The sequence below is a fragment of the Metopolophium dirhodum genome, chromosome 1, assembly GCF_019925205.1.
Source record: "Metopolophium dirhodum isolate CAU chromosome 1, ASM1992520v1, whole genome shotgun sequence".
Taxonomy (NCBI): Eukaryota; Metazoa; Arthropoda; class Insecta; order Hemiptera; family Aphididae; genus Metopolophium; species Metopolophium dirhodum.
The window spans coordinates 141,435,068-141,448,916 of record NC_083560.1 but is presented as its reverse complement, the minus strand read 5'-3'; the positions used below and the strand labels follow the sequence as shown (position 1 = coordinate 141,448,916).

The 13,849-nt window shown below is 28.3% G+C and overlaps 1 protein-coding gene and 1 pseudogene across 1 annotated transcript; both read left to right on the top strand.

The window, feature by feature from the left end:
• Positions 1-4,338: 4,338 nt before the first annotated feature.
• On the top strand, positions 4,339-5,945 carry LOC132932913 (uncharacterized; annotated as a pseudogene).
• Positions 5,946-12,383: 6,438 nt separating this feature from the next.
• Positions 12,384-12,942, top strand: LOC132932912 (KRAB-A domain-containing protein 2-like). The gene is made up of 2 exons (XM_060999258.1): positions 12,384-12,654; positions 12,719-12,942. Exons 1-2 carry the CDS (start codon positions 12,384-12,386, stop codon positions 12,940-12,942), a joined length of 495 nt encoding a protein of 164 aa, XP_060855241.1.
• The last annotated feature ends 907 nt before the right edge of the window (positions 12,943-13,849 follow it).

Genomic DNA, 13,849 nt, shown 5'->3' with positions numbered 1-13,849 from the left:
ATTAAATTCATAGATCTATCTAAGAGTTGAGCTATTGTTGTACTATTTGTTTTTTCTAAATGTTCACAATTAACAAGCATGACTTCACCAGGCATTTCAGAATCAAGTACGCCCACAATAACATTGGCTACATAGCGGCCATCTACATCCGTGGTCTCATCGATTGATACCCAAATTTTACGATTTAAGACCTTGGCCTGTATTTTAGTTAAAGTTTTTTTATAAATATCATCTACATAATTTTTCCTTAAGGTCGATTCGTCGGGGATATTTTTAGAGGTATAATTCTCTAAAAACTCTTTGAATTTAAAATTATTTACCTTGTACAGTGGAATATTAGCTGATAGTAATGCTTCAGCAAGATCGGAATTAAAATCACTTTTCTTGTTTGTATTTTGTGTAAATAACGGTTGAACTGTACTTTGTTCGCGTCTTTTTCGGAGATTTACTGCATGCTCATGCTTTGCAGTTTTCAAGTGTTGTGTTACTAAAAATCGTTTACTTGCAGATACTTTAACTTCACACAATTTGCAAAATAATATTTTACCATCGGAACTAAATACATGTTCCCCAAATTCTTTCACAAAACTACTTAAACTTGACGAACATTTCGGCATTTTGTGAATAATAAATTTAAAAAAAAAAAACGTGTATCAGAAAAATCGTATAGTTTAATAAACACACAACAACACAACATATGAGGACTGCAGCAAACTGAAAATATTTGATGTCAACAAAATATAAATTCGTCGAAAATGTAGATAAAACCCACCCAAGCAGTCAATCTATACTGTTATACAATATACTTACCTATACCTATAGGCTATAATATTAATCTATTAATCTATTAACGATATGCGATAAGATAATGGTCGTCGACAGGCGATTACGAGATTCGTGTATACATAGTGATATAAAATAATTAATATGTGAGTATGAGATAAATATGCCATTAAATCTATAAATGATCAATATATGCATTTATATGCTCAAAAATGTCAAATATGCAAAAATATGCAAAAAAAAGTTGCGTATTTGTAATATAGACTTCATGAATCAAATTTGTATCCCACTCCGGTGTAATTCTGGCTGCGTGAAAAAAATATGCCAAGTCATAAACATCCGAGCTCTACCTATTACCTACAATAAATCAATATGAAATTGATGTATTTGAATTTGATATATGTTAATATTAATATCAATAATGGTGGTGTACTTAGGACTTATTGGTCGGGGGGGGGGGGGGGGGGGACTTGAAAATAAATATGTAATATTCGCTTAAAATAATATAGTGAACACCTATATCAGCTATATCATAAATTATTGATAAAACAATATAAAAATAGATATAATGTATTAATAAATTTATATAAATTATGAATATAATATGATGGTAGTGTTTCAGCCCCCTCCCCCCAAGGGTACACCAATTGGTAGGTGGGTGGTACTATTAAAATTTGATATTTGCCATACTGCTTTTTTTATAGATCGGCGCCACTGACAATTATCACTACCAAATATAATCCACAAATCGTCACATCAACCAATAAATATGGGCAACAAAAGTTAAAACCTATAGAAATTGTAAACTATAATGAAAAAATGAGTGGAGTTGATAGATGTGACCAAATGGTTAGCTATTACAGTGCACCCAGAAAAACATGTAAATGGTATAAGAAAGTTATACTTAATTTATTAGACATTGCTGTATAGAACACTTATTATATCTATAAAAAAAATTTAATGCTGAAAATATAAATTTCAAGGATTTTAGGGATATGCTAATCAAGGATTTATTTTCACTGCCTTCAAATATTACAAATTACGAAATTTCTATAGCAAATAAAAATAAAAAAGGAAGAAAAATCTACAAACGTTGCTGACAGTTCTCATTTTCCACAAAATATACCCATTCCACCGGGTTACAAAAGAAAAAAATATTATAAAAATTGTCTATATTGTTACAGTCTGAACATCAAACGCAGAAGACAAACATATCTTCAATGTAAACAATGTGTTGTTCCATTATGTCCAGGGAAATGTTTTGAAATGTACCATTCCTCAAAATAATAATCTAATATTCAAATTTTTAAATTTTTATTTTTAGAACTACCAAACCAGAGTGTAAAGTTATTTTGTTTGTTTAAATTTCGATGAATTTATTTTAGTATTTTAGTACTAATGTAATAGTTATCCCTTAACCCAAATAAATCAGTATGCATGCCAATAGTCACAAGTCGTTCACAGCTGCCTGATGGATACAATTTAATAATACATAAATGTAATTCTAATTCAACCAGTTGCAACTGTATAACAATTAACATGGTATTATCATTCAAATATTTAGGAATAACGATGGATTTCGATCTGAAATGGTCAAATCATATACAGAAGGTTAAAAATAAAATGAGAAGTTTAACTACTCTATTTTACAAAATTCGTTTTCTAAATAAAATAGTTATAAGACAAGTATGTATGGCAATATGTAATTCAATTTCATTATATGGAATGTTATGCTGGTGAAGCACAAATAGAACAGACATAAATACAGGGGTCTAGAACATTTCGCCGCAGACAGTTTCGCCGCCGTACCGTTTCGCCGCAACCGATACGCCGCAAAGGGTTAACCTCCCCACCTCATCATTTTGAAACATAAATTTCGATATATTCCTCAATTCAAATCAGATACATTTTATCACCCCTCCTACTGAAATTCGCAGCTTTAATTTCCGTTTGTGCATAAATGTGCATATCATAGACATGCGCACGGGTGTGGAGCCATGCGCTTTCAGTCCTTGCACTCTGTTGGGCCGGGTCGAGCAAATGTTTTTATTCAGAATCCATGATAAATAATAATATGAATAAAGTCCCACAAAACAATACTTTCTAGAAAGAAAAAATAACAACATATTTTGTAGGTATATGTTCACGGCTTAATGGCACTTGACAAGAATTATGAAATTTTTATCTAGGTATATGATTTTTAATAAACATGCAAATGATAAATGTACAATTAATACAATAGCCTGACCGTTTGATGTAATTTAATAATTACATCAAGTTACATTAGTTCGTAATATTTAGCCTATATTGCTTTGTTTGGCACTACAGATATTTGATAACCTCCTATGATAACCTAACCTAACCTAACCTAATTCCCACGGGCCACGTTCAAATCCAAAATTGAACTTCATTCATATTTCTTACATAATACATACCATGTAAGAAAATGCACTATTAACTATTTAAATAACTAAGACTAAAATAACATTTTTGTTTCAAAATAAAAATTATACAACTATTAGAAAATAATTTTATCGTGAATTGAGCAAACCCATGCACTTAATAAAACTATATGCTACAAAATCAAATTAGAGGATTCAGCCGTATTAACTATTAACATATTAGAACAAATTACCTCAGGATTGGTAGGTATACCTATACTCTGGAATTCTCAAAATAACACAGTTAAATCGTTGATTGTTACATAAATAATTATTAATTTAATTGATTAATAGGTATAATATATACGGAATACTCCTCGCGTAACAGTGTACCTATATAATACCTGAAACATATAACATAGCCCATAGTTAAGTGTACGAGTGTACCTATCTATGATTTATTTGGTGACCCATTCACCATCATTGTATCAAATATCTAATATACATTATACAATGTTCATAAAATAACACTGTAATGATTTTTATATTTTATCTGTCTCAACAACTCAAAACATAAAAAATGTAAAAACTGTAAAAGTTAGTGGCTAACAATAAAATAATCGTATCGAAGTATCAAACTATTATAATATAACAGGAACTAGTGTTTTTTTCGACTAACAAAAATTTTAAGTATAATAATACATTATTATTCGTAGCATAGGCGCAAATAGCCCAATATTTTTTGGAGGGGGGGACTAAAACCCCACGATCTTCCTATAGTATTTTCTAAAATACGGACCTTCGAATACGCTCGATTAGTGTCTACGTCATATTTGTTATCAAACCTTATCAGTGATAGGAACTGGATCCAAACAAACCAATATTTTAATGTGGAAATACACTTAAAAAACTTTTAAGCATATAATAAAGACTGAAGTACGATTTTTTTTATATTTTATGCAGTCAAATTTAAGATTGAGTAGTTAGTAGTTGTTACTCCCGTGTGTTCTTTACTTCTACCAATTGTTGTAATCTGAATATTGAGGTAAGTTATTATATATTGTACCTACCTACTGCTTATTATTTGCTAGCTGCTTATTTTGCTTTTAACATATACAACTATATTTTTAAATTTAGTTGTCTGTGCAGTAATTAAATTATTTTATGCTTCAAAATGGTGCTTTGTTGGGCATTTGGGTGTGTCCATTATAATGAAAAGGATAATTGTAAATTTTATCGCTTTCCCAAAGAGCTAAAACTGAAGAAAAGCTGGATCAAGTTGCTAAGGTTATTTAATTTTTAAAATTGCTTATAATATAATGCATTTTTAAATTGTTTTAAATAATATTAATTATGATAATCGATATATATATATATATATATATTTATCTACTTGCGTAGAAGAACAGATGAACCTGGACCAGGTGCCCGTATTTGTAGTTGTCATTTCGAAGATGGAAAATAAAATAATGGGCCTACAATTCTCCTTCACCGACCTCATCACTTTATTCCACATCATTTAACACCAGAGAAAAAGAAAAAACGGAGTTCTACTAGAAAAATAATAATCATGCAAGCTGATAGCAGTTATATCTCAGATGATAACCATGAAAGTATTTCAGAAACAAATACAATCAATGATATTAGTGACAAACCATTAAATTTATCATTAAAATCATCATCAAATTTAAGGTATATTAAGTATGCAATAAGTAAAAAATATTAAAGTTAATCAAACATGTATAAATATATATATATATTTTTTTTAGTGTGCAATCAAAAATCCAGAATGTAAATAGTTCCATCGTTGTTGATGCTGAAAATTATTTTTTACAAAAAAAAAACGAAGAATTAAAATTAAAATTAAATAATTTATCAATTGCCTTTACTTATGAAAACCTAAGTCAAAATGATGATTTGATAAATTCATACACAGGGTTACTCTCTAATGCTGTGTTTATGGCACTTTACAATTTAGTTAAAAATGTAGAACTTAATTATTATTTAAAATGGACTGTTGAAACTATTAGTAAGCCTGATCAGATTCTTATGACCTTAATTAAATTAAGACATAATTTCCCTCATTTTGATTTATCTGTAAGGTTTAAGTGTAGTAAATCCACTGTTAGTAATATAATTATTACTTGGATAAATATTTTACATAATACTCTTTTTTCTAAATGTATGAAAGAAATACCATCAAGGTATAAGAATAAGGCTTGTTTGCCAAATGCATTTAAATCGTTTCCCAGCTGTAGAGTTATAATTGATTGCACTAAAATTTATACATCAGTATCCCGCAAATCAATGAATATACAACGGGATACTTACAGTAGTTATAAACACAGAAACACCTGGAAAGTTCTTATTGGAATTGCTCCAAATGGTGTTGTTACATTTGTGAGCAGCTTATATCCAGGATCAACCTCAGATAAAATTATAACTTTAAAAATCGGTATCTTAGAACAATTAATCCCAGGTGACGTTGTTATGGCAGATAAGGGATTTTTAATTGGTGATATTTTACCTCCTGGAGTTTCATTAAATATTCCACCTTTCTTAGATACTCCACAATTTACTCCACAACAAATTATTCAGACTGAATCAATAGCAAAAGCTCGAATACATATTGAGAGGGCAATTCAACGTATTAAATGTTACAAAATATTAGATTTTATTCCATTTACTATGCTTAAACAAGCTGAATATATTTTTAAAGTTGTTGCAGCACTAACTAATTTACATAGGCCACTTTTACATGAAGTTCGAGAAAGTATGTAAATAATTAAATATTTTGTCACAAAATTTAAAATTAAATAAATTTAATCAAATATTTGTTCTATCTATTATAATTAATTTGTTTCAATATACTTATTTTATTTTAGGTGGGTTTGTAAATTATATTCTTTTTTTTTTTTTTATTAAGGAAAAATCCTCGGTAAATTATGTTCATTTATATACTTATATCATTAATATTGAATCATGTACGATATTTAAGAAGATAATTGTAATTTGTAATAAATATCAACATTTAACTCAGGCACTTTTCTTTAATGAATTATAAAATACATATTTAAAAATAAACAATATGACTCATCAGCCAAACTAAATGTTAAACTCTTAAATTTAAAAAACTACATTTCAACAAGATAAGGTATATATTTTTCAATGAAAAATGTTTCCAGAATTTCTAAATGTTCTATCCAATTAACATCTTTTTCGATTTCTGTTATTAATGTCTGTTTGGGAGTCCAAATAACCAAATAACAAAATTGACGATTGGTTAAATAGAGTTGGCCTTGAATCTGGTCCCAATATGGATGTGTTTTATTTACAAATAATTCATTATTTTCCTTATATAAAATATAATCATGATTTTTTGTAATTTCAACTTCAAGAACTGCATTCCTATACTTCCATGGACATTTCACTTCTACAATATGACTTGAACTAACAAGTCCATCTGGTGTAGCACCTAATAATCCACTATTTTTTAACCACAGCCCAGTCGGTCTTACATTTACATTTTGATCTTGTTCTAGAACCTTAATACCACAAATCTCGTTGGTAATACCCCATTGTACAGCATGCACACCAGTAATATTATTATTATTTTCCAATTGTTTAAATAATGACTTTGGGAACTTATTTATTTTACAAGCAGCTAGAACTTTACCAAAATTACTAGCTGTCAATCTATGTTGCCTATAATGAAACCATAAAGGATTTTTTTGCTGTCCTGTAGTGTCTTTAACCAACTGTAATATAGTGCTATCATCAATATGACATTTAGTGAATAACAATTTTTTAAGAGAAATAAAATCTTTCATTCTAACTAAACGTCTAATTTCTGGATCAAGAATAATAACACCATCGTCTTAACTAATGCTATATTATTTTCGGATGATTCGGGTTCAGGTTGTAACAACCAAGAAAAACCAACAGGTTCTGCTAAATTGGATATTTCCTCTTTAAAAATGTTTATATCTGTTTCTGAAACAATGGTATTTGGAAAATCAATACTTCCATGTATTTGATTAATGGTTTTAATTTCTGTTGACAAATTATTTTTCCTAGCACTCCACAAACAAGATTTATCAGTAGAACTTAGATTATAATGAGTGTATAAAGCTAAGGCAGCTATGTGATGGCAAATAGCTGTGCCTCGAGGGCAAGAGCATTTAGAATTTGTAATACGATCATCATTCATTAAAAATTCAACTTTGTATGGATCACTACGCATACTAGGTTTAACTTCCCCCACAACTATACCTAAATTAGGACCCATTTGAAATTTAAGAACATGATTGTCTTTTTAAGCTATTTCACCTCTTTTAAGTTGTTTGATATTATTGATAATAAATGATTTCCAGCCATTGCTTTTTACTAACAGAACTTAAAATAATAGTAAAAATTTCTTTTTTCAGTTTTCAATTTAAATTACACAAAAGTACAAACGATTTATAAAGATATGCACTATACAGTATATTAGAACTATAGACTACAATATTTGTTTGGATCCAAATCATAATTTTGATAAGAATTGATAACAATTGTGATGTCACACTAATCGAGCGTATTGGGGAATTAAGTCCCCCCCCCCTATTTGCGACAACGATTTGTAGCTTATAAGTTATATAGGTACCAATAAATATTGTTATTAATTTTTTTAGATTTATAAATCTATTACTAATAACTCGTTTGCTTGTAGCGGATATACATCAGACAATATAATATATTATATACATTCTTCAAACAGAGTATTAGCATATTTTAATTTTTAATCATGCAGCCTAATTATTTTGTTACCATAAAAAAATTATATTTATCAATATTTTCTTTAAAAAAACATTTATGTGAATAAATGATAAATAATAAATTTGATAATGTCCAACAATTTTAACACAGTTTACTGTGTACAACTGTTTATTTTTCCCATGCAGAAGGAGTGCTTAACATTTTCAAGTAATAATATATTATAATAGATTATTTTCATTTTGTATTCACAATTTAGATGCTGTTGATGCCAAACATTCAAATAATTTCAATAATAATTATAAGTATAATTTTTTGCTTTTTCAAAGCATATTTTATCATCATAATTATATAATGTGTGTTTTTTTAAAAAATATTTTTTCGTGTCTGTCATTACCTTTAAGGAAAGTAAAAATACATAGATTTTCTTCAACAGTATCTTTTCTGATAGGAAAGTAAAAAGTAAGTAGGAATCTACTTGGTACTTGGGGTTCAAAATTAAAGTAAGTTTTCAAAAGCACCAGGAAAAACAAAATAAAAAGTAAGGAAACACGGGAATTTTTACGCAAAATCTGTTTTTGACAAAATCGATTTCGGCTTTTGGTGTAACTCTAAAACAAATTATCCTATATACATGTTATTTTTGACTCTATGTTTATATTAGCATTTTCTATACACCATTGTCCATAAAATTTTCAAAATATTTTTACTTATTTTGAGCTGTTTATAGACATTTTCAGTTTCCAATTATTTAGTTTTTTTTTTTACTATAAATATCAATACAATTTTATGTTTGGCATCAACATTCAAATAATTTTGATTTTTGATAATTATTAGAAAATTGTTTTGCTTGACAAAATTGACAGCACATTCCACTCCGCTCTGACATAAATGCTAAGTGATCGTATCACCATATAGCTGAGAGAAAATGAACATAAAAGTAGTATTAAGAAACTGTATAAATTTTACTATTTTGTTTCTTTTCCCGTTGTCCAATTCGGGGTATATCCTTTACTAAATATATGTTTATACTTAGATATTCGTACTTTATCGTTAAATTTAAATTTTGGTTTATACAATTTTTCAGAATTTTTATATGTATTAAATTTATTTTTGTTTGTATCCATTCGAGCTTCACTTGGTGTGCATTTGATTGTTCTATGTTTTGTATTATTATAGTTATGTATAATTTTTGATATTGTATTATACCAATTCCATGTACCTGTTGCAGTGAAATGTTTATATATATTATTTTTAAGTGTTTGTATCACACGTTCTGCGATTGAACATATAATAACACTGTATGAACTGTAATGTTTAATTTTATATTTTTTCATTAAATCTTGAAATTGAGTATTATAAAATTCTGTACCATTATCTGTCTGTAAAAATTTTGGATTAGCTTTTTTCAATATATTAACCATTCCTTTTGTACATTCTTTTGCTGATTTATTTTTCAGCGGTTCCACAAATACATATTTGCTATATGTATCTATAACAACTAATATAAATTTAAAACCATATTTTTTTTTAGAATGAGATTGCATATCCATTAAATCAGCTTGCCAGAGGAGGTCGTCAATAAACCGTGTTACCACACTGCGTCTAGGAAATATTTTTCTCGCTGGTCGATGTAGCTCATTAGCTATACTCTCTAAGGTTGTCATTATACTATAATATCTATCTCTCGAAGTTCTTCTAAAATAGATATAATTTCATTATTAACACCAGTATTGCCAACGCTTTGTGATGATGTCAAAAGATTTAATCTAGTTACCAGCTCATTCGGATCGTCATAATAAACTAATTGTGTTTGAGGTAATACATCTTTATATAAACCACTACCTATCTTAGGTTCAGGCGATGAAGTAAAATTAATCAAATTTGTAGACATGCGATCTGTAGGTGAAAAACTGTATTTTCTTGCGTTATTTTTCTACGTTTAGCATTAAATAAGCCGGAAGGAGTAGAAGGTAAAGTATTGTTAAATGATTTTAGATTTATTCGAGGAGTTGTAATCTCATTAATTTTAGCTATTTCTTCGTTAAACTGTTTTTCCTCCATTTTCATTCGATCATACAATGGTTTTACAACAGTCATCCATTTATGATACCTCGAGGTTTTAGGTTTTCCATCTGCTTTTAAATGAACTCCGGAAGTTTTCAAAATATTGTAATAAGATTCTATATCTGCTATAGTTGTATTTTTTGGTTCCTTCTCACATAATAAAGACCATAGCCCTTAGGAAAAATAACTATTGCAATTCAGTAGTTAACTACTTAATTTAAGTAGTTTACTACTCAAAATGAATAGTTCTTGTATAGTTATTACTAAAAACAAATAGTTTACTACTAAGTAGTTAGTAGTTAGCTAGTAGTAAAATACTTATAACTAGTAGTTTACTATTCATAACTAGTAGTTTACTATTCATAACTAGTAGTAAACCATTCATAACTAGTAGTAAACTATTCATAACTAGTAACTCAGTATTTATTCTTAGTAGTAAACTATTAAATTGTTAGTAGTAAGTTTATGGTTATTACTTAGGAAACTAGTTACAACTCAAAGCTAGTAGTGAACTACTCATTTTTAATTTTACCATATGTATACCAAAATACCATATCTAATAGCTATAGATACTGTATCTATGCTCAAGTCATAATATACATTCATATTGTGTTTATATGCAAACAAGTCAGCCATATGTAAATAAGTATATATTTATTGTTTCAAATATAACATCAACAATTTTATATTGAAATATAAAACATAAAACTTAACACTCATAAATATAACATGAATTAAAAAAAAAAAATACAAATAGAAAAAAAATGATATTCATAATTAAATAAAATTTATACTTTTTACTAAAATATATAATTATATTTGGATTAAAATTATATATATAATATATGGGTAAGTATTTTTAGAAATATAGATATGGGGTATTTTGTATAATACATGTTATATATTTTTTTAATCCCTCTCAAACTTGTTTACAATAGGTTTTATGTATATGTTACCGGAAATGTTGACAATTTAGGAAATGATGACAATTCCTAGTAAATGTTGACAATTCCTAAAAGCGGAAGGCAATGTTATCACTAGGCCCAGGAATTTGATGTTCTAAAAAAATATATAAAAAAATGCATAAAATGACATTTATTTATTATTTTTTTTTAAATGATATTAAAAATGTATATTTTATTGTAAAAATTGATTAATATTGTTTCGATACAAATTATTATTATTAATTAATTAAATAAAACTATATATTACCTATATACCTACTCCAATTATTTTTTTTTTATATTAGATTAGGTTAGGTTTTTATAGTTAAAAATGTACGTTAAAAATTAATAGAAATGACAACAAAGATAAAATAAGCTTATAAAATTATTTTATATATCTGTGCGGAGACATGAAATTATATCAAACACGGGTTTATGTCGATTGTGATAGCCGATTTTAAACACATGTGTGTCCCGGGCATAAAATAGTATCTGCCTACAGTTTATTAAATAATCGTAGATCGCGAAAATAATAAAGATAAAGATAATGAACGTTAATAATCAACAAGCTTTCTTACACATAAGCATTGACTAACTCGTAATGGCACCCACTAAGTTTGGTGTCAACTGTCAATATTTTCCGAGATCTAAAAATATCAGGTGGGGAAATGACTGATATCGATAAAATGGTTGATTGAAAAATGTCATGGATAACGCATATCGCAGTATTTATCGGTTTAATATATAACCTGTACATTCAACACGATCCGTTTAGTAGTAATTTATTAGTAGTGCAGTACTTATTTATTTTGTTATTAACTTAAAAATGGATTTAAATAAAATGCAAAATGAATTTAATAAAGCAATTTCATTAATTATTGATGCTAAACGTGATGACAACAAATCGTTCATGAATAATGAAGAATACGATCGTCGCATAGAAGACGTAAAATTATCCAAGACTCAAACAAAATGCAAAAAAGATTATAGAAATATTCGTAAGTACGACGTTATTTTAATAAATGATAAAGAACGCTTAATTAAAGCCATGAACCATGATAATGACAGTATACGTTATTTCGTTAAAAATGAAGAGCTATTCAATATTCTTCACTCTACGCATATAGCTATCGGCCACGGTGGCCGCGATCGTATGATGGCTGAAATAAAGTTAAAATATTGTAATATAACAAAAGAAACAATAATGATTTTTTTGAGTCTTTGTACCGACTGTCATAAAAAATCATCTAATCCAAAAAGAGGTCTTGTTTCTAAACCAATTTTGCATTCAGCATACAACTCGCGTGCACAAATATATCTAATTGATATGCAATCGCAGAGTATAAACAATTACAGATTTATAATGAATTATCAGGATCATTTGACAAAATTTGTTATACTTAAACCACTAAATACTAAACGAGCAGAAGAAATAGCATATAACTTAATGGAAATGTATACAACTTTTGGAGCGCCAGCAATTCTACATTCCAATAATGGAAGAGAATTTGTTAATAGTGTAATTAATGAATTACATACTATGTGGGGCGATGTTAAAATAGTGCACGGAAAACCAAGACATAGTCAGAGTCAGGGGTCTATAGAACGTGCGAACCGGGACGTGGAAGATATGTTGGCGACATGGATGGCGGAAACAAATTCAACAGATTGGCCATCTGGATTAAAATTTATCCAATTTCGAAAAAATCGTGCTTTTCATTCTGGTATGATAAGTAATTAAAAAATTTATAATTAATTTTAAAAATAATTTTAATTGATTCTTTTTAGGTATCGGTCGATCACCTTATGAGGCGATGTTTGGTTGTCCAGCTCGTTTAGGTGTTGTATCAATTGGTTTACCGGTTGACGAAATTAGCTCTTTGAAATCTGAGAAGGATATTGAATGTATTTTGAAGTCAAACAAAGACGAGGGAGTCGAAGAAAATGTACCATGTACTAGTAACTTGGAACAAGTGACTAGTGACATAGAACTTGGTAAAAAAAAAATGTAATATAGTTTAATATATTTAAGTTAATAATGTATTTATTTAGTTGATCAACGAAAACAAAATATACTTGATGCACGTCAATCATCTGCACACAATTTAGAAAAACAGGCACTAAAAATGGTTAAAACATCCAATAGAAAATATGATGAACTTAGTGTTGGAACTACAGTACGTCTGAGTATTCCAGATGTAGATCGTGCTCGTGGATCACCAAGAAATGTATTAGCGGTTGTAACAGAAGTTAAGGACGATTTATACAAGCTATGTAAGAAGTTCACTAGTATTTTTATAACGTCTTAATCATCTTCGTATTCAAACTCGTTATAAAAATTAATTATTTTATTTTTTCTAATTGTAGGCACTGAAAGTGGATTTTTAAAACATATGTACACGAGATCAGAAATAAATCCTTGCAAAGCAAATTTATTGGATCTAAGTACTGTTTTAAAATCGGCAGGTCAATCAGAAAAACCGTTATCACTTCGGGAGGCAGCTACTGTAAATAGTATTTCAGGGGCACAAGGATATACCCGATGTCAATGTAAGACAAAATGCAAGACGAACAGGTGTGCTTGCAGATCGGCATCTAGAATTTGTAATTCTAAATGTCATGGAAGTTTGCCATGTGAAAATAAAAATGAGTAACTACGTTGCAAATCATAAAAAAATGTGAAAAAGCTTAAATTACATAAATTAAAATGTTAAAAAAATACTTGTTTATTTATTGATTATTTATTAAGAGGACGTGATATCCGTAATATTTAGTGGTAAAAACAGGTCTACGAAAAACAAATGAAACGCTATTAACAAATAGTTTTAGAGCTAAAATACCTATTATGAAATTTATAGAGAACAATATTTAGGAGACAACCTCATATGCGTTTTTAGAAATATGAATTATTAAAAAAGT